At 37.5% G+C, this 20898-nt stretch overlaps 1 protein-coding gene across 9 annotated transcripts in view; it reads left to right on the forward strand.

The window, feature by feature from the left end:
- Window positions 1-20898, forward strand: part of CNKSR2 (connector enhancer of kinase suppressor of Ras 2) — a 220331-nt gene that overhangs the window by 155014 nt on the left and 44419 nt on the right. For all 9 annotated transcript variants that reach the window (XM_042788744.1, XM_042788745.1, XM_042788746.1 and 6 more), the window contains 6 exons: window positions 2204-2252; window positions 2856-3028; window positions 6804-6877; window positions 9217-9288; window positions 15168-15235; window positions 20520-20620. In XM_042788744.1, the coding sequence (XP_042644678.1) occupies window positions 2204-2252; window positions 2856-3028; window positions 6804-6877; window positions 9217-9288; window positions 15168-15235; window positions 20520-20620 (537 nt within the window). The remainder of the gene's footprint in view (window positions 1-2203; window positions 2253-2855; window positions 3029-6803; window positions 6878-9216; window positions 9289-15167; window positions 15236-20519; window positions 20621-20898) is intronic.

Genomic DNA, 20898 nt, shown 5'->3' on the forward strand with positions numbered 1-20898 from the left:
AAAAAAAACAAAACAAAACAAAACAAAACGTAGCTGTTGCTGTTTTTGCAAAGGACAAACCAACATGAAGCCTGAAGTCTATGTAACATAATCTAAAGTGTTAGCTAAAATCACTGAAACCAGATGAATAGTTCACAGGAACTTCACTCGTTTGTAGGTTTTGTCCTTAATTATAATTTAATTTAATGAGCTAATTTAGAATAATAACCAAATTAATAAAACCTTTCTATTTTGCAATGTGACATAATGGATGAAAAAATGGCTAGACGTCTAAATTACATGCTATCTTTCTATTAAAAACTGATACCCCTTTATTACCCTTTCTTCCCCAAAACTGACTCAGAAGTTGAGAGGTACAAGCTCATGTTTGAGGTTCGGTTGACAGACAAAACATTTAAAGAGAAGGCTTTCATATTGTTCTCATATGCATTCAGAATCACTTATAAGAAAACCAAGCAGAGGTTTTCATTTTCTGTTTTGACACTGTGAAAACACTAGTGCAGGAAAGTCAAGCAGCAGAATGAAATTGTCTGGGTTGTGAACTGAGAAGTGCTAAAGTTTTGGGTCTGTATGTGTGTGTTTTTTCAACCACTTTGAATGAGGTAAGATTTTCAAAGCATCTGAGAGAAAGTTATTTACACACTACTGACAAGTCACTCTTATTCCTGGGCCATAAAGATCTCTCTTAGTCCTACACAGGTTGAAATATTTCACATGATGTAAGTGGGGATGGTGTTGGTGGCTTGGCTTGCTGAGAGCTTGTGCTGATTGAGTTGATACCAGTAGCAGAAAAAAAAGCATGAGAGCCAGGGAATGAAAACAAATAGGCTCCTTTTTTCTTCCCAGCGGAGGCCTATTCTGACCATCTGAGGTGGCAATACAGTTGAGTAGCTTTCTTCAGATACGGTCTACAAGGGATCAGCACATCTACCGAGTCAGTTAATTTTTTATATTACACTTAATTATCATTGTATTGGTGGTAATTTATCTCTGTGGACATGTTAGTTTTTGCTGCCTGAGAATGTCTCAGCTGTGAGGCAAGACATCCCTTGGAAGCTAAGCCTCAGCCTCCTGCATGTGGGCTCAGATGTACAGGAAGCAGAAGAGAAAATGAAAAGAAAAGCAGCTCTTTGAACTGAAAAGGGAGCCTTGTAAGCTGGAGTGAGGGTTTGTTGTATCTGCTAGGAACAAGATTTGTGTTCACAGGGCTGTCAGTGCTTTTGCCTCGATTCATTTTTATCATGTGGCACAAAAGCTTTGATTTTTGTACTGATTCATGGTAAGCTGAAGTAAGAGGTTTTAATACTCAGACACTGTAATGTGGCCTTTTCTTTACTTCAACACCGATACATTTGTCTGTAGAAAACTAAAATTCAAAACAATGAAAACCATGTCTTTAAATTTTGGAGTGATTAATTAAAGAATTATTTTTTTAATACACTAGAGCGATGGTGATTATCTGAGTCAAAGTTTTTTAACAGAAATGACCATAAAATGTGTTACTATGTATTGCCATTTTTAATAAGCTAGGATCTTAAGTAAAGGAATAATTTCCATTCTGTGTCATTGCCAAGGCAATGGATTGGTTCATGGGAGTGGATCAACTGGAGGGAAATACTTCCAGTCAAACCTTGGTAAAAAACCCAATGTTTTCTATTTCAGAATATTTATTTGGGAGACTTTTTTCTGGTTGTGATTTAGCAGAATTTTATTGCTGTCTTTAAAAATATTAGGCTGATTTCTGAACAAATTGTCTGATGTTCTGAAGACCATCATATAAATGCATTTACACCTGCATTAGACAGTGTGTTAATTTGTATATTTATGTCAGGAAGACCTTAATCAGATGATGTATTAGATATGCACAGGCTGTGTAGATTCGCCATCATACTAACCAAAGGAGAGGGAGACATTCCTTCCTTATTAACAGAATGAGAGAAGATCAACCATTTTAGAGAGAAACTTAAGTTGTTTTGGCAAACTAATTTGTGGTCTATTTTAAGATGTTTCACTGTCTGCATTTGCTTTACAACCTTATGAACAGATGAACTAAAATTGCCTTTTTTCTTAGGCGTAGTAGTCTGTTGTCTGGGGTTACTTGGTGATGACTTCAGTGTTTGCAACATTACACTTCTTTTATGATAAGGACGTGGTTGAATATAATCACTGTATTTTCACTTCTTCCATTGTGATTTTTTTGTAGACATTTCAGCAGTCTTCTCTACAGCAGAAAAGTAAAAAGAAGAACAAAGGTAAAAAAATAAATTTGTTTTCATGTATTGGTAGGAAGGGAATTGCCAACATTAATGTTTATGGTATTGCAGTATCTGAGGAACTAGAACTTGGTAGCTCCAATCCAATGTTTAATTCAGTTGATTATATTGAGAAGGTGTTAGTCCATTACTGATGTCTCATAGTTTCCCAGTGCTCCTTTACCTGCATATATCTGCTGCTGTCTTTTTTTTTTTTTTTTTTTTTTTTGAATACTAGCCTCTTTGGGGCCAGGACTGGTTTTTCCAGCTGTGTGCATGTAATGCCTTACTGCAGCCCTTGTTCATTCCTTAAGCTATCAAGTAATTTATATCATAATAAATTGTCCTACTTTGGTTTAGAAGTACAAAGGCCTTAAGAAATGTTTAGGTACAAAAGGAGCTGCAAAGAAAGGTTTTTTAATAGCCATGATGCATAGAATTTGTGGTCAGAATAGAATGTTTGTAATAATTTATTCATGGCAAATCGAGGTTGAAATGATTAATTCATTTTCTTAAAGAAATATATAGTGCTTTCTGGCTAGCTGTCTTGTTCCTTTAATGGACAAGTCACATTCTTTCACATCAACTCGTTGTCATTTTCAGCTCCTATTCCTGGTAAAAGCAAAAGACGGATCTCATGTAAAGATCTTGGTCGAGGGGACTGTGAAGGCTGGCTTTGGAAAAAGAAAGATGCCAAGAGTTATTTCTCCCAGAAATGGAAAAAATACTGGTTTGTCCTGAAGGATACATCTCTATATTGGTATATCAATGAAGAGGTAAGCATCTGCGCTCATTGTTTCAACAAGTGCCCTGTCGAATGCTGTTATGATTTAGTGGGAAGCCAGTGCTTTGAGTGCTTATATATATGAATAACTTTATTCACCCAAATAAACATACTGAAATTAATATAAAGTGCCTGACTAAATTACCACTAAGGTCCAGAGATATTCGATCCTTCAAGTTAACCTTGTACTACAAGGAGAAATATGCACTTACTTGTGTTCTTCTCTCACAGATTTAGAATAAATCTATCCTCAAACTCTTGAAAGGGAAAAGGTAGTTATTTAATCCTTTCACTCAAGCTTAGTGATGGGAATGTAAACTTTAATTATATGCTGCCTGGTGTTCCTTGTTTACCTGTGCTAGTGAAATCACCAAAACCTCTGGCAATTAAGGAAGATGCTTTTGTTTTCTTGGTTGTGTTCTCCTGTTGTTCCTTCTTTGTAGCTTTTGATACGATTTCAGTGCTCATATATGCTGAACTTAAGAGCACCGGAGCAGCCCAACTGAGTTGTGTACAGCTTTGATAGTGCAACATGTTCTGCATTTAGTATGCAATTATTTATATCGGCTTTAGCAAAAAAGCTTTTTGTCAGTGAGCTAGGAAGCCTTAATTTTAAACGCTATTAGTCTCATTAGTAAATAAAATCATAGAATGGCTTGGGTTGGAAGGGACATTAGAGATCATCTAGTTCCTACCTCCCTGCCAGGGGCAGGGCCACTTTCCACTAGACCAGGTTGCTCAAAGCCCCGTCCAGCCTGGCCTTGAACACTTCCAGGGAGGGGGCAGCCACAGCTTCTCTGGGCAACCTGTACCAGGGCCTCACCACCCTCACAGTGAATAAATTCTTCCTTACGTCTAATCTAAATGTACCCTCTTCCGGTTTAAATCCATTACCCCTCATCCTATCACTCCATACCCTTGTAAAAAGACCCTCTCTGGCTTTACTGTAGGCCCCTTTAAGTACTGCAAAGCCACAATAAGGTCTTTCCAGAGCCTTCTCTCCTCCAGGCTGAGCAACCCCAATAGCTGAGCAACAGCCTGTCTTCATAGGAGAGGTGGTTCAGCCCCCCAGTTATGTTCATGGCCTCCTCTGGACTGGGTGCCCCAGAGCTGGACACAATACTCCAAGTGGGGTCTCACAAGAGTGGAGGTAGAGTGGGAGAATCCCCTCCCACAAACTGCTTTTTATGCAGCCTGGGATATGGTTGGCTTTCTGGGCTGCAATTGTATATTGCCGTGTCATGTTAAACTTCTCATCAATCAACCAATACCCCCAAGTCCTTCTCCACAGGGCTGTGCTCAATCCACTTATCGCCCAACCTGTATTTTTGCTTGGGATTGCCCTGACCCATGCGCAGGACCTTGCAGTTGGCCTTGTTGAACTTCATGAGGTTTGCCTGGGCCCACCTCTCAAGCCTGTCCAGGTCCCTCTGGATGGCATCCTTTCCCTCCAGCGAGTCAACAGCACCAAGCAGCTTGGTGTCGTTGGCAAACTTGCTGAGGGTGCACTTGATCCCACTGTCCATGTCACCGACAAAGATGTTAAAGAGCGACAGTCCCAATACTGACCCCTGAGGAATGCCACTTGTCACTGGTCTCCACTTGGACATTGAGCTGTTGACCTCAACTCTTTGAGTATGACCATCCAGCCAATTCCTTATCCACTAAGTGGTCCATCCATCAAATCCATGTCTCTCCAATTTAGGGACAAGGATTTCATGTGGGACAGTGTCAAATGCTTTGCACAGGTCCAGGTAGATTATGTCTGTTGCTCTTCCTTGATCTACCAGCTCTGTAATCCTGTTATAGAAGGCCACCAAATTTGACAGGCACAATTTGCCCTTAGTGAAGCCAATCACCTCCTTATTTTCCAGATGCCCTAGCATAGTTTCCAAGAGGATCTGCTCTGTGATATTACCAGGCACAGAGGTGAGAGTGACTGGCCTGTAGGTCCCTGGGCCTTCTTTTTTCCTTTTTAAAAATGAGGGTTACATTTCCCCTTTTCCAGTCATCAGGAACTTCACTGGACTGCCACAACTTCTCAAATATGATGGATGGTGGCTTAGCCACTTCATGTACCAGTTCTCTCAGGACCCATGGATGCATCTCATCAAGTCCTGTGGACTTGTACACCTTCAGGTTCCTTAGATGTTCTCAAACCTGGTCTTCTCCTACCGTGGGTGGTCCTTCATTCTCCCAATCCCTGATTTTGCTGTCTGCGACTTGGGCGGTGGGGCTGGAGAACTTGCTGGTGAAGACTGAGGCAAAAAAATATCCTGAGATAAAATCACTGCCAGCATGTGGATGCGCTCAGTCCTGGTCATGTTATTTCAATCAGTGCAAGTATTTGTACATAACCTTTTTAAGATATTGTGGTCCCCAGCTTTTCCCTGAGTAGACAGAAAGCAAATCGTTTCATAAGCAGAGTTGCCAAAGCCTGTTTTCCCACAGAGTTATCCCATTTGTGCCTCGATCCAGCTTCAGATCAGTAAGCTTAACTCCCTCCACTCTACCCTCCTTCCTCAAGGTCTACTATGGGGTCTTCATCAGGATGGTAATTAATATCTACAAGTACGATGATGACTGGTCATGAGACATGGCCAAGGAGCATATGGAACTGCTGAGTTGTGCCTTACTTTCCTGTGGAGAGGTCTCCCTGCTGTCCCAAGTTTCCCTGAGACTTGCTGAGATTCAGTAATTTTTGAGACCTCAGCTCCCTCACCAAAGTGTCTGCAATCACCAATAGATTGAAAAGCTGGTGGGGGGGAGCCTCAGTGGCACATGAACAGACAAGCAACCAGCACTCCTGCCAGAATTTTGTTTCCTTAGGCAACCATGCAAAAAAGAAATAGCAAGATTATTCTAAACAGTGTCCTGTTGATTTAAAATACCTGCTAATGCAGAACCTGTTACAACCTTGTACCTTCCACAGAACAACTCTAGTTCCACTTTTATACAGTGATTTGTGTCTTTTATTTATTTTTAAGAAAGGATATAGTCACATGGACTGCATATATATAAAACCACTTAATAATGATGTATAATCATGGAGATTCTGAGAAAAAGATGTAATTCTTTGGAATTCCTTAATATACATTTGTGTTTTCTGCAGCTTCACTTTAATGATCCTGTATTAATTTCTCATGCAAAGTTATGAGCAAATAAATATGAGATTCTGTGTTACTGATATATTAATGGCTTAAAATAAATGCTTTCAGATTGTGAAAAGTCGAGGAGATTGAATATCCAATAAAATAAACTATGTGCAAGTCTTTAGAGGAGAGGGGAAGAAGGCCAGATGTCCTCTCTTGAGTATTGTAGAGATGAAAGTAGCTGAAGAGATGTCATGCCTCTTAGCTGTGATATCATGTAAAGGTGGTAAACAGCACACGTTGAAATTGCTTTTTTCCATATTTCTTACAGTAGGCTGCATTTCTCCATACTAATTAGTCCATCTTTCCCCAAAATTAACTAAATAACTAATTGTCAGAATATATTTGGTCATTTTGTATATTTTTCAAATGCTGGTTCAGCTGTGAAATTGTTTGAGAAAACTGGATATTTAAAATTGTATTTTACACCAAGGGATCTGTCTTACTATTTTTTCAGAAGTCCCGGTGACTTCTGTGGGAGGTTTGTCAGAGCAGAGCATACATTAGTATTCCTTATGTAAGAAGCAGGCAAGTGAAAGTATCTTTAACTTTTCAGTGTGGTGGGGTTTTTCTCTGACACCTTAACAACAGTAACATCTATAACTATCTTTGCAGGATGAAAAAGCAGAAGGATTCATCAGTCTACCTGAATTTAAAATTGACAGAGCCAGTGAATGTCGCAAGAAATAGTAAGTATGCTCAAAAATAATGTGGTGATACAATGGAAACAAGTGGAACAAAGGGCAAGATTTTCCCTCAGAACAGTGTCATATTGGACTTTGTTACAATGGCTTTATCATGAATCACAGTGTTTGACTAGAGCAAATTAAATTAAGAGCAAGAAGGCCGCTTGGCTGCTTCTGACCATTTATTTTCCTAGTTCTCCTTTCTTTTTTTGTTTCCTTTCACTTTTGGAAGGTCTTTTGTTTGTTTATTGGGAATTGGAGTGTGTGTGTGTGTGTGATACCTCTAAGCACAATAAAGACATCATCCAAATAAAAAAGTCCCCACAGGTTCATGGCCAGCCATAAATCTTTAATGTAACAACAAGTTAGTTAGCATCATCTCAAAGTTTGCTGACACAATGTAAGAGTCCCAAGACAGAGTGAAAAAAGAGAATGATAGCGATTTGCTATATTTTTGAGTTATGACCTAAACGTCTCGAATAACTTTTATTCTCACCAAGCTGTGTGTGCTGCTGTCCAGATTTGTGCCATTGCACAAATCCATTTTTTATTTAGATGCAAATTCAAGCATATGTGGCAATGTGACAGGTGCATACTCCTACTGAGGTATTTTTAGAGTCATTATTGTTGAAAACTTTTTGCCTTGCATTCTAATGTTTTCTACTGTTCTTTTAAGTTTAGCAGGACTGTGGAATCACTGAAATTTGTACAGATAAGCAAATGCAAAAGTAAAATGGTATAATTTGTAGTACTAAAGAAGACACTGACCTTGTATCAATTGGTCTACAGATCTCTTCAGGATGAATTCTACTCTTCATGATGGTCTCAAAGGGCAGAAATTAAAACTGCATTTAAAAAAAAAATAAAGATACATCAGCTTGGGCTTACTGTCCTGTGTCCTTGGGCTACATTGCTGGAGTGCTTGATTTTTTCTGTTTTTCTTAGGGCAGCAGCATAAAGTCAACTAATTTCTCAGAATTGCACCCTACTTAAATTGATTTTTTACTTGATTTGGTATCTACTGGATAGTAGAACATAAAATGTGCCTTTTAAATTTCCTTACTTGGGTGGCAGATAAAGAAAAAACCTCTTAAGAATCCAGACAACAGGTGCTGTAGCAATTTTAAGAAGTCAGGTTTTGGGTCTCAGTAACTTGATGATGTCTTTCTAAACTGAGCAGATGTCACTTTACATCTGCGTTCACTTGCATAATGTTGTGTCATGCTGTAATGCATTAGAGGACTTCTTTTAGTCTCAATTTTACGTTACCTTCATTAGCAGTAACTTTCCTGGATATCAGTTTCATATCCCTGGTTTCTTAAAACCTATTTTCACATATTTACACATATGGACACACACAGACATACATATTGAAAAATGCAAGCATGATACACACGAAAAACATCATTACCATTTTTCTGAGACACAATGGATTAGAGAGTGGGAGATTATTTTTTTTTTGAAACCATTGTGTCTCAGTAAAATGATGATGATGATGTTCTTCATGTGTCATGTTTTTTGTTTTCTTTATTTTCTTTGGGACCATTAACACATTTTTTGCTCTTATTTTGAGAGACACCTTCAGGCTATTTCCAAAAATGATTTTTCTATACTGTGAATTATTAATTACTTTCAGATGCATTTTCTGGATCTTCAAGTACTTCACCATAAATCTTTATCCAACATAGTTTAAAAATTCTTTCTAGTAATTTATTTCATATTATGTATGAAATGCAGTAATTCTCTCAGCCCAGTCATGTTGATTACTTTGGTGGAAAGGAAAGATGAGATATAATTGCCCATTGCTTAGAATGACCTCAAGAACACATTGTTAATTTATAACAGCTTTTCTGAAGTCAATTAGTGCATCACATTTTTTCTGTTTGAAACTCAGTCATTAGAGCTAAAGGTAATGTCAAGGTCATTGGGATATGAGAAATCACAAGGACTGAGACTTTTCCCGTTATATCAAATAAATTGTTCAGTCACTTTTCTGTTCATAAAAAATTGACACCTATAGATATATCAGGAAAAATATCTGTTACATAAAATTATATCCTTAACTGGTTAACTTTATCCAAATATAGTGCACTGCAGGTGATTATTGAACAATATCTGTGCATGTATGAATCAAGCATTATTCATAAAGTGGAAGTTGAAGAGCACTTTACTTGGTGAAATCTGGCACAGTCCTAAAAATTGTATGTTTATATATTGTTTGAGGGTACCCAGCAGCTCAGGAAATCTAAACTCATCTCATTCCTTGGTGACCATATTATCTTGTATTTTTTAAAAAATTAGTTGTGTCATTACATTTTTATAATTATGTTTTTCCTCTACAGTGCATTCAAAGCCTGCCATCCTAAGATCAAAAGTTTTTATTTTGCTGCTGAACACCTAGATGATATGAACAGGTAAGAAAATCTAGCAAAGTTCAAAGAACGATTCCTTAAATAGGACATTTATTTAAGCTATTAGTAACACAGTGATAGTAAATTATGTATTAATCTAAAAAATTGAGTTTAATAGCTGAGAAAATAAGTGCAGGGTAGCATTGTTTTCTGTGTGGCTGCGTATGGAGGGAATAAGAAGTTGGAGAAAGATTTAAAGCAGTCACTGACCTTTCTTCTGCCAGTCTTGGAAAAGTCTTGGGAGAGGAGGTGGAGATTACAAGGAAGGAATGTTGCAGGTTCTCTCTACTGCTGTGAATTTAGCCTACATGTTGAAGTGATATTTTAGTGTATTGAATTTAGTGGGGAAAATTTCAGCAACATAAAAAGAACAAGTACTTAAGTCTTAGTTCTTTGAGTATTGAGTTTTACCGTATCTATTTTAGGCCACTTGTGCATTTGTTTCAGAAAAACGATCGAGACTTCAGCACAAAATAAACACAGTTCCTCTTAATTCATTTGAATAGTAAATTAAAAATACAGATCTTATGTCTGTTCAAATATTTGGGGGGTTATTTAACTTATTTTCACAACATAAAATTAATTCAGTTCAAAGTAATGCACCATTTTCATCATATGACAAAGGACACAAACAAAAATCTATTATTGCAACCTGAGAATTGTTCTATCTTAGATAATGTCTGTAGACATCCTCGCTGAGCAAAACTGCTTCTAAAACAGAGGAAAAATGAGATAAAACTCATCCGTAAAACTGTTAGTAAGTGCTATAATCATGGTTTAATCGCTCCTGTGTGTACTAGACTCAGCTACCTGGCAGAGCACTTTCAGGGTACTGCCAGTACTTTACTGATAATATTTGACTGGAAGAGTATGCCAATACTTTACCATGCTTGCTTTCAGTTAGAATTAGATGTCTGTTAACATTTTTTCAAAAGTTCATGCACGACTAAGGCTCACTTCAAAAGTCTATCCTCAGTTAGAAAACTAAAAACCCTTTTATTTGTTTGTAAAATTTTAGGCTTGCCTTTCCTTGATAATTCTGTCAAGCCAGTCACTCAAAATGCAATTTACTGCACAGCAAACAGAATAATGGCATGGTCTATTCGGCATATCTTAAAATACAGCAGAAGATAAATAATTTCTGTCAGCAGGTCCTCAGTCAGTATGACAAGGCACCTTGTTTCTAAGGATAAAAATTTATATAACTGTTCAGTAATCAGAAATCAGCAGCAAATATACATCAGTTCTTTAAAAATATATTACACGGTCTAAAAGCCAAAAACTAAAAGATTTTTAACTTCCCAGCACAAATAGTCTTTTAATCATATTTTGAAATAAGTGCTTATTATTTCATTTAAATTAAAATTTGGTCAAACTCATTCTAAGTTATACACATTTAAATTTAAAGGAACTCTGTCAAGATATATGGAATTACTTGAAATTCTTACACCTTAGTTGCCATCAGAGTCTTACCAAATAATTATATTTTTTCTCTTTGTTTATGTATTAGAAAAAATAGTTCACTTTCACAAACATTGAATTAACTCAGTATATTGGAAAAAAAATGGGTAATTGAAAAACAATCATTCAAATGCAGAGATAATAAAATACTTCCTGTCTAAATGCATTTTGTAGCCTAGAAAAGTCAAACACAGAATCAAGTTATTATGTTAAATTAAGACTGTTTTGATCAATTTCTGCAGGTTTTTTGTTTGATTTCTGACATATGTTTTAATTACATTTCATGCAGTTATTTCGGTTCTGTTTATACTTGAACCAGAAGAAGCAAAAGTAGAAAACTGTTAAGACATAGTCTAAATGAATGTTCAAAATGGTTCAATTCTTTCATCCCTTTTATAAAATGATTTAGTTGTTTTTTTAGAAAAAAACATGTACCTAGGATACAAATGTTTTGTTTGTGTGTATCTGCTTACAAAAAATGGATATTTTAGTCTTGGGTAACTGTCACTATTCAAATTTTCTTATTACTTTCATGACTGTGCCACACCAGTATGCTGGTAAGGAGTCAGGAGAACTATGATCACTGAACTTTATTGTTGTGGCATCTGAAGTTCCTTTCATCTGCATGGCTGCACCAGCAAACGTGTTCTTTCTACCCATATAATGTGTTTAATCTGGGTGAGAAGGACAGAATATCCTTTATTGATGCAAAGTACTGTTTTCCTAGTGCAAGTGTATAGTCATAGAAACATGTTGCTTGGAAATTCATTGTTATTCCCATTCCAAGAAAATATTCAGATGCAGAAGACATTCCATATATTTCTGCTTGATGATACTATATGTAATTTTATTTCGATTTTCCGTGGTAACTGTGCCTGCTGCCTTATGGACTACCTATTTGTTCTTTACTCAAAGATCAATATCATCAACTCAGAGGTAGATGCTTCCTCTCCAGGGCTGTCCAGCTTAAATAGTGAAAATACTTCTATCCTTCCTTTTTATTCCAAACTGTCCTTTTCTTAAGTGATGACATATACAGCTGCCAAAATTATATCTTCTGGGAAGGGAAATACAGTCAGTAACTTCATGTGGAATATTTGTCTGAGAACTGCCTTGACTTGCTGTACCGGAGCTGTCCTCTCTCTCTTTTTGTGACATTAAGTCTTGACATTTATAAGAGTTTTCTTCCTTAGTGTAGCTCTATGATCAAGAGGAAAGACGACAAGTCAGCTTGTAGTAGTAGTGCATGAAGTAGTAGTCTGTGGAAGATTACAGTGAAGAAGGCCCCTAAAAATTCTCCCGCATTGTCTACAGGCCTCTTCATTCTGGTTAAACTGCAGTTGAGTACTTACAGACACTGTATGTTATCCATATTCCCATATAACAAGTTCATGTATCCTTGAGCTTTATGATTAAGGACCATTTGACACCCTGCTTTGACTAAAAGCATTGCATCTACTTGAGTGTGAGATAAAATAGAAAAATGTTTCCTACTCTTCTGTGGCCGTGCCGGTACTATGCATTCTTTACAGAAGTTACAGGTCTACAGAAAGATTGTTTTGGTTTTTTTTAATCCTGTTCTAAGTGTCATAAAATTGTTTTAATTAAATACTGACAAGAAATGTATGTGCTATTCCTAAAAAGAAAAAAAAAAAAAGCAAGAAAACCTAGATGACTGATGCAACTACCAGTGCTACTGTATTTATTGTCATACCTAACAAATAGATTTTATAATTCACACAAGAAAATTAAAGCTGCATTTGCAGTAAGGAAGGAATATTTTCTTGGCCTCTTGCCGTCTAAAAGTTACAGTGGCTACCAGGACACAGCACACCGCATGGAAGAAAGATTTAAACCTTCCCACATCCTAGGGCTTTTAATATTCATAGCAAGGAATATTGTATAACTTATTCTTGGAACTTTTTGTCCCCAGGGTGTTGTAAATTGGGCATGGTTTACTCCTCTTCCATTCTGCTGGAGATCTTAACATTTCCCTGTGATACAAGCCCAGCGTGTTAGATTTCTTACACGATTCTAACTTCAATGAAGCATAACTCAAGCCACGCTTTATTAAAATAATATTAATTATCTAACCACACCCATTCTAGCCATATCTGAAGATGCTTTAGGAGCCACATATCAGAGAATATGAAGAAGTCGGCAGTACCATTCTTTCAGTTTCTAAACTATCAAACCGCTCAAAAGCTGTGGTTGTTAAAACCACATCAGTACCGTCTCACTCACCCCACAGGCACTGCAGGTGATGTTCCAAGCCATGACACAGATCATGACCTGCAGAAAATCACTAAATGTGAAGTCAGTCTGCTGTCTCTCTCTCAGACTGGTATATATTTCCCAGGTTCTCATCAGATTATATTTTTCAGATAACAACATTTTTCTGGAAACAGTCATCTACCATAGCTGTAAGCAGTATCAATTGACTGTCAATTAAGTGTTTGTTAATTTAACTGGTTATTTCATTCTCATGCACACTTAACATGAAATGCTATCTCATATTTAGAGCAGAATAAAGTTTTCCAACAGGAGAACCTTTTTAGGTTTATCATCTAATACTTTGTGGTCAGCAGCCCTGTCCAAAGGGGTTCAGTAGGTGCCTGTTCCCTGCTGGCTCTTCTGGGGAGTGGTAAGCTGTGAGCTGAATTGGAAATGTGAAATCTAAAATAGACGAGAGGCAAGCAAAGGGCCACCTCCACTCTCCATGCGATTTGACAGTGCAGGCGCTTGTCATCTTGTGTTGCTTTACCCTTTGGACACAAACAAGTCTGTGGCCTTTGCTGGTCCCTCAGCAGCACGGGGCTGGGATGCGTTGGGTGAGGTTCCTCCCTCAGTGCCTCTGATTTGGGCTGGCAGAGCTGTCGAGGCAGCTGGGCTTTATTTCCCAAACAAAGCCTTCACACGTCAGGAACGTAAACCTAAAAGACGGCTTTGTAGTGGGTCACCTTTCTGCTGTGAAGATGTGAAATCATCGTCTGAGACATGATTTGTTGGATTTCTGTTCCGATGTGCCAGTTATTTTATAAGTGTATGTCACTTCCTAACAATTACAACAGGAATTTTAAGTCTCTTCTTCAGCTTCCCTATTCTTCTGGCAGAAATTTTGATTGTATGCTAACATGATGTATTCTGTAATCACTTCAGGAGCAAATCTCTAGCTTTCTTTCCAATGTACAATGATTTATGGACCATTAACATGATTTACATATCATATATGCAATCACTGTTTTGTGGAAGGACAGTGACAGGAGTTAATTTCAAAGAAAGCAACTGTATTTTATGATCTGATGCCTGCTTACCCTGAACCGAAATGTCTTGAAGGCTGGCATGCAGGAGTGAATACAAAGGCGTATCCACTGCTGAGGCAATACTACATCCTGTTTCCATGCACAGTTTTCTGAAGCAGGGGTTTCACATTCCTGAAGAAAATGTGAACCTGACTTCAGTTGTCCTTCGGTATACCCTAGCAGTAAAATTGCAAGCCAGTAGGTTGGCAAACCAGACCTGTCAAATCCTGACTGTGGGATACTGGAGCAAATAATTCCAGGTTTACCATGGAATGGACAACCACGGGAGATTGTCATGGTGATTTAAAGCCTTGTTGATGAAGGACTTGATTTAGTGTAAGAATTTAGATAATGAACACACTGAGAGCCCCATGGGGGAAGAGAGCAGGTTGAAGCAGTGCACTGCTACAGGCGGTTGAGTGTATGCTTGGCAATGACAGCCCTGCTAGAAGAGAATAGCAAGTTTGGGTGGATTTTTTTCAATTTGTGCAGCTTATGGAAGCATTTTTTGAAGTCTAAGTTGAGGTTAAAGCCTTAGATGTGAACTGCATTGAGGCAACTGTCTTTTCTCTCTCTGCTTCTCTGACATGAACACAAAAGTGAATCCTGATATGCCTCCTTCTCTTTGTACTTGGCAGTGTAGGTAAGCTCTAAAACACATAATGGCATAATTAAACCTCACTGTCTGTTTGGGAGTGAACCTGTTCTTTTTATTGCTGGTTTCTGCTCTGTTCCTCTGCTACATTGCCAATTCAACCTTAAAATATTGTTTAAATCTCTGAAAAGTGGTGTTTATTCTTAAGAAATCAGAACAGCAGGAGTATTTGTGTGATGGCATTATATCTAAGTCCTTTATTTTACAGATGTTTGACATCATACATAGTTTTCCATTTGAAATAAAACCTTTGCTGTGAAAACAATTTGTTCAACAGCAAAATCATAGATCTTCGGAGACTCCGTGAGTAAAAGTATCAAAGAAAACAGCTGTCTAATATGAAAAATAACATTATCCTGAATCTCCTTCAGATGCTGTTAACTTTAGTTAGAAATCTTTGTAGAAATGCACCCAAAAATTAAGAGGCTGTATCAGTATCACTGCCTTTTTTAATATTATTTCAGATGGCTAAATAGAATTAACATGCTTGCTGCTGGGTATGCAGAAAGAGAGAGGATCAAACAAGAGCAAGGTAATGTGCTGTTATTTTGGTTTCTTCTTTCAGCTCTTATCACAAGTTCATCTGTTCTTTTTCCCCTGCTGTGTATCAGGCCTCATTCTCATCCTCTGAAAGCAATTCACATACGGGTGTCACTGTTGTTGCTTTAGAGAATTCCTTCTCTCAGGGGTTTGGATGAGCTCCTTCAGATTCTGGTCCACAGACACTGGGTTATTTAAAAGAAGGCCACAGAAGATAGCTAAAAGTGGCAAATGTATCACTAAGCTCCAGTATGTGGTACCAAGGAGTCTGTGACCCCTATCAGAAGAAACTTTAGAGTCTGCAAACTAAAAAAAAAATTTAAACATTGCATTTGGTGTTTGAATTCTCAAGGGGCAGGAATGCATGAAATTGATCTCAGGAACAAAACCATTCTTCTAACGTCTGTTGACATAATTGAATTTCCCCTAAAGACTTTAATTTGAAGACTATTTAATTTTTGTGATTTCTGCAGTTTTTGCAATATTGAGGTGTGTACTAAAGCCCTGGTGGCATTTCATTCAGAGTTGCAGGTTTACAGCATTTTACATCTGTTTATTTTTAATGTCTGATATTTCATGGGTTTAAAAAAAAGAGACATATATAAAATAATGAATTGCTTTGCTTTAGTTTACTGCAGTAGAAATCCTGTTTGCAGACAGTAAAAAGAAAGGGTCAGTCCTCAGTTGTCTTGGGGAGTTTGTTTCCTGGAACTGCCAGTGACATGGATCCACAGATGTCTTCCTATCCAACTAACTGTTTTGGCAATCAGCTGGCTTTTGAAACCATGCTCTTTTTTACAGATGTACCTGGCAGCAGGCATCAAAAATTTTAGTGGTCATGATGATCCAGAGCTTATCCAGATGTCTGTCTGCCTGCTGCTCACTGAGTCAAAACCTCACTTTATAATTCTGTGGTTCTGCAGCCTTCATCAGTAAGGATTTGTCTTTTGGTCCAAAAAGCTTATAGCTCAGAGCTGCAGCAGTAATGTATTTCATCTAGTCTATTCTTTACAAAGACTGTATTTTGAACCATTTTTCAGGGAGAGTTGTGTTCAAAAGGCTATTGCTAGGCTTCAGAATTTGCCACATGGTGTCCTTGCCCCCTCAAAGTCATGGTTCTGTACCAAACTATGTGACAGCAGCCTTAGCTCTGACCTTCTGGTCTGATACTGTGAGGAGGAAGATGTGCATGGTCTGTCTCTCTGCAATGTGTTGCTGTGGTGCTGTTTTCCTGGGACACACTGTTCAGAAACCTCCTTTACCCAGTGAGAAGCAAGGGTGACTTCATCAGCCAGGTAGAAACATCAAGAGAGTAGGATATTCTGTAGTGGTAGAAGATTAAAAGACAACATCAGAAAATTACGTCTGCCTTGATTCATACCCTGACTGCCTCACCACAGAGCATTCTAGAGGGATCAGCCTGGGATTGAAGAGCAGTGGCTTACAGTATACTGCCATAATTTGATGGTAGCAGTGTGCATGGGAAGGTTTTTGAATGTTCTGTCATTCTTGCACATAACTAGGTTGTACCTGCTGTTGCCTCATATCTAATCATGTCTTCCAGTAAGTGCAACTGCTTATCCTGGGAGTGTTTCCCACACCCTGTTTTGGTCTGGTATGGTCCATGGCACATTATGTCATTCGTAACCCCAGGCCCTCTGCATTCACACAGCCCAAGATAGCAGCACCGTGCTCACTGTTCCTACAGTCATGCTCTCAGTGCCTCACCAGACTTCAAAATCAGTTTGGGAATCTGTACTCCCCAGGCAGCGCTATCATTACCAGTTTGGAAGGACCCATATACCATCTGTCACCTCTTGAAGAGGCTGTGAACAAACTCTGAATCTTGGAGTCGTGTAGGAAATCCTATGTGTTAGCATTCAAAGCCAAATTCAAACTTTTATTGACAGCAGGTTGGCACTGGAATTACAATAACATGTGAGACAGTAAGGGAAAAGGTGTATGAACAATTATGCTAACACTGTCCAAGTGCACAATTGCAGACGTGGTACACCTTTCAAAATACAGATGGATGTGGAGAAATATTTTTGCTACCAAGAAATCACTGAGTAATAAAATATCAGATGATCCAGGTCCTAGAGATGAGATCATGTGCATTCAAGCATCATGTTACCTATTATTAAAATGTCTCCCTACTGAAGATAATTAGTGAGGCCCCACATACTATGGAAGTTACATCCCAGGCATTGATGGAGCTCTTTATTACTGGTCTAATGACATTCACTTAAATTGATTTTCCGTATACAGGTAGGTAAAACTGTATCCTCTTTGTGTTGCTTAGTTGTGTTCAGTGTGGGAAGCAGTCTCACACTCCTACCTTGCTGCTGAACAGTGGTTTTATGCCTCTGGTGATTATCCTTTGCTCCCAGCACAAGGGCTATTAAACAGCTCAGTACTGTCCCTAATTAGCAGAGGCATCAAGTTAGCAAAGTAAAACCTCTCTATCACTTCAAGCATTTTTGCAATTATAAAAACTGAAGCTGGAATTTTCTATATTCAGTGACTGTACCAATTGTCATCTACATATTTGATTTTACAAAAGGTCTTTTATTTCTGTTCAGTTCAGCCCTTTGCAGCAAAACTTTATAATAACTCTGAAACAATTCAGCAGTAGTTGTCAAACCTGTTTCAATTAGGTGCTGAATGGTTCTGAATCTAAAGTGCATAAATAATTTCAAGTGCTTCAGATATGCACGAATCACCAAACTGTGGGTGTACTGCTGAATAAAATGTCACATTCTGTACAGAACAGTTTTATAAAAATACCATCAAGTTTCCATATTAAATACAATGAATGTTAGCAATATGGCAAGGGACTTCCTTGGATGGAGAAGTTATATACTTTCCAGTCATAAAATCAGAGAAAAAAAATCTATCTTACATAAATAGAAAATATTTCATTGGCAAATGGCAGGTCAGTGTTACTTTATATATAATATGTGCAGTCTATTGCTCCTTCAGAAAACTTTCGAAATATGCCAGTGCATTGAGCTTGTCAGTCACTGAATTGGACAAAATTTGCAGAGAGAAATATGGCAACTGTTTCATAGTATTATACACATTTTAGATAGACTCTAATGAATCAGTTGCCAAAAGCAGAACATTTTTAAAAATTGGTGGGAGGTTATTTTCATACATTTCATCTAGAAGTTGACCCCTGTGACTGCAGAATTTTTCTAGACAAGCTATAGGTTGCCAGCAGAATTTGCTGTCTGAGGTAAGGTGTGCAAAATCCTGATCATACAATGTTTTACTGTATGTGGATTTGACAGCAAGAACATCTTTGTATCTTTAGCTAAAATTGGAACCTGCACTGAGGCTGCTAAATTTTACTTTGAGAATAAACAGTTGAGCTCCAAGTCTGCAGAAATGTCACTGAGTGATGCATTTCTGACAAGCCTCTCACCACACATTGTGCCATTAGGCTTTGCTGTAATAGGAACAAACATGCCTATATGCCAATATTTTCAGGTGTTTTGAGTTGCTGGAAACAAGTTTTCTTAAAACTAGGAGTGATTTAAAGAAAGAGTTTTCACTGATTTAGTCTTTCGTTCACCAAAAATTAATTATTTGCATATCTCTAGAGATTAAACTGTTTGGAATTTTTTATTTCACAGTCATCAAAACTTTATTTATGATATTTATTTATTACCCTATTTAAAGAGAATCTCTCAGCTCTAAGCTTGCAGGAAGCAAATTGAGACTCAAGAGTTAAAACAGAGTTGTTACTGCTTGGAAAAATTAAATAGATAAATAAGCCTGTCCCCACCATTACTACAATCTAAATATATACAAAATTTTAGGAACTGCTGTTTCAAGATGGTGTCATTTAAAGGTAAGTTTTTGGTTTAAATCTTGAATAAAATTAGGTACAGTAGGTCATTAATCATACAATACAAATAATCATCATAGTAACAAAAAAATTATTAAAGCCAAAATTATACGTTGTGCCAGCGTAGATTTTTGGTTTAGGATGTTTATGAAGCAGTAATCAATCTTCTTCTCCTCATCTACCAAAGAGAAGGGAGTAAGTCATGCAGTTCATTGAACTCTTACTAGGCGAAGTGGAAATTGCCTGTGATTAGTCTGTGAATAGTCTGAGCTAAAGTCTCCTGTTCTACAATGATTTACCCAAAGACTAGAAGGTAATACAGTCAGAGACAAAGTGACAACAGAAATGTTTGCCTAAGTCTTACAATGTGTAGAAACATTAAAGTTATCCATCTTGAGCTGAGTTGGCAATTAAGTAGTTTTCTTTTGTAAGGAGTATTAAAGTCCAGTGCCCATTTAGTTAGATGTTGTTCTGCTTCAAAAATATTTGCAACAGAATAAATATAAATTCCCATATGGTACTTCCTTCCACGTGTTTTCCCCTTTGACCAAGCTACCAAACATATGACACGGGCTTGTCCAAGGCTTGATTTTCTGCCAAAATGAAACCTCATATCCCACTAACTTTAGCCCACAAGATCTGCATCCTTTGTACTTTCTCATAGGTCTTTTGGAACTCTGTGCTTAAGTGTCATTGTCGTTTTTCCTTATGATATCACCTTTATGTTTTTGCATGGATAACAGGGCAGCAACTGTTTTATGAAGCAGATATATCATATAACAGATGGTTTTTCTTATCTTAAATTCAGCTGTTTGTTACTAGAAATTGAACTGAAAAACTTGGGTAACTGGTAGTATACAGTGGAGAAAATGGGTAGAAGAATAGCATTGATTATTCATGTGTGCAATAACTCCTACTTGTTTGATTTGCCAGTTGGTTTTAATTACATTTTTTAATGCTATTTGAAGTCAACAAGGCTTTAGCAAGTTACGTTTTTCATCTTTTCTGTTTGAAAACTACTTTTAGTATTTTCCAGACAATATATGTCCAATTGCAATTATATTTATGGCTGTATAAATATTTGTAAATCTGATACTTGAATTAGGAGCATTCTGTGCACATACTGTATTTATAAGGTGTGTACAAGAGTTAAACTTCTGACTCATTTGCAGGTTCTTGTTTAATATCTCTGCAGTGGGGCATTAGACTTAGTATACCATGTAATGTTTTTAATTTTCCCTCTTCACATTAAAACAATTCCAAATTACAGCAGCTAAACTTTGAAGAGTCAGCATTCACTAGTATTTAACCCAGTAATATCAAGGATGGAGTTTCCAGTTGCTTTTGTGAAAGCAAGTTTCTGATATACAAACGTACCAGAATGTGTTGGTAGTTTTTGATCTGCTCTGTATGTAATTTGTAGATTACTGGAGTGAGAGTGATAAGGAGGAAGCTGACACTCCATCAACACCCAAACAAGACAGCCCACCACCCCCGTACGACACATACCCACGGCCACCTTCGGTAAGTCACCTGCAACTGTCTACAGGAATGACGACATAAATTGTCACTTTTACCTACTTTCCTGCTTAAAAGCACGTGCACGCACACATTAGGACACTCTCCAGTATATTTTGAGTCAGTACTTGATTTAAGGCAGTTGTTAGGTAACATGCATTGCTAACTTCAACAGCCATCATTGCTGTTTTCACTGATTTGTAGAGAACGTAGATTTATAATCCCATTCACTGTACAAAATAGATTAAGCTGCAGAATTCTTTCTTCCTGTTCTTCACTCATGA

The sequence above is a fragment of the Tyto alba genome, unplaced genomic scaffold (assembly GCF_018691265.1).
Source record: "Tyto alba isolate M040663 unplaced genomic scaffold, T.alba_DEE_v4.0 Super-Scaffold_14, whole genome shotgun sequence".
Taxonomy (NCBI): Eukaryota; Metazoa; Chordata; class Aves; order Strigiformes; family Tytonidae; genus Tyto; species Tyto alba.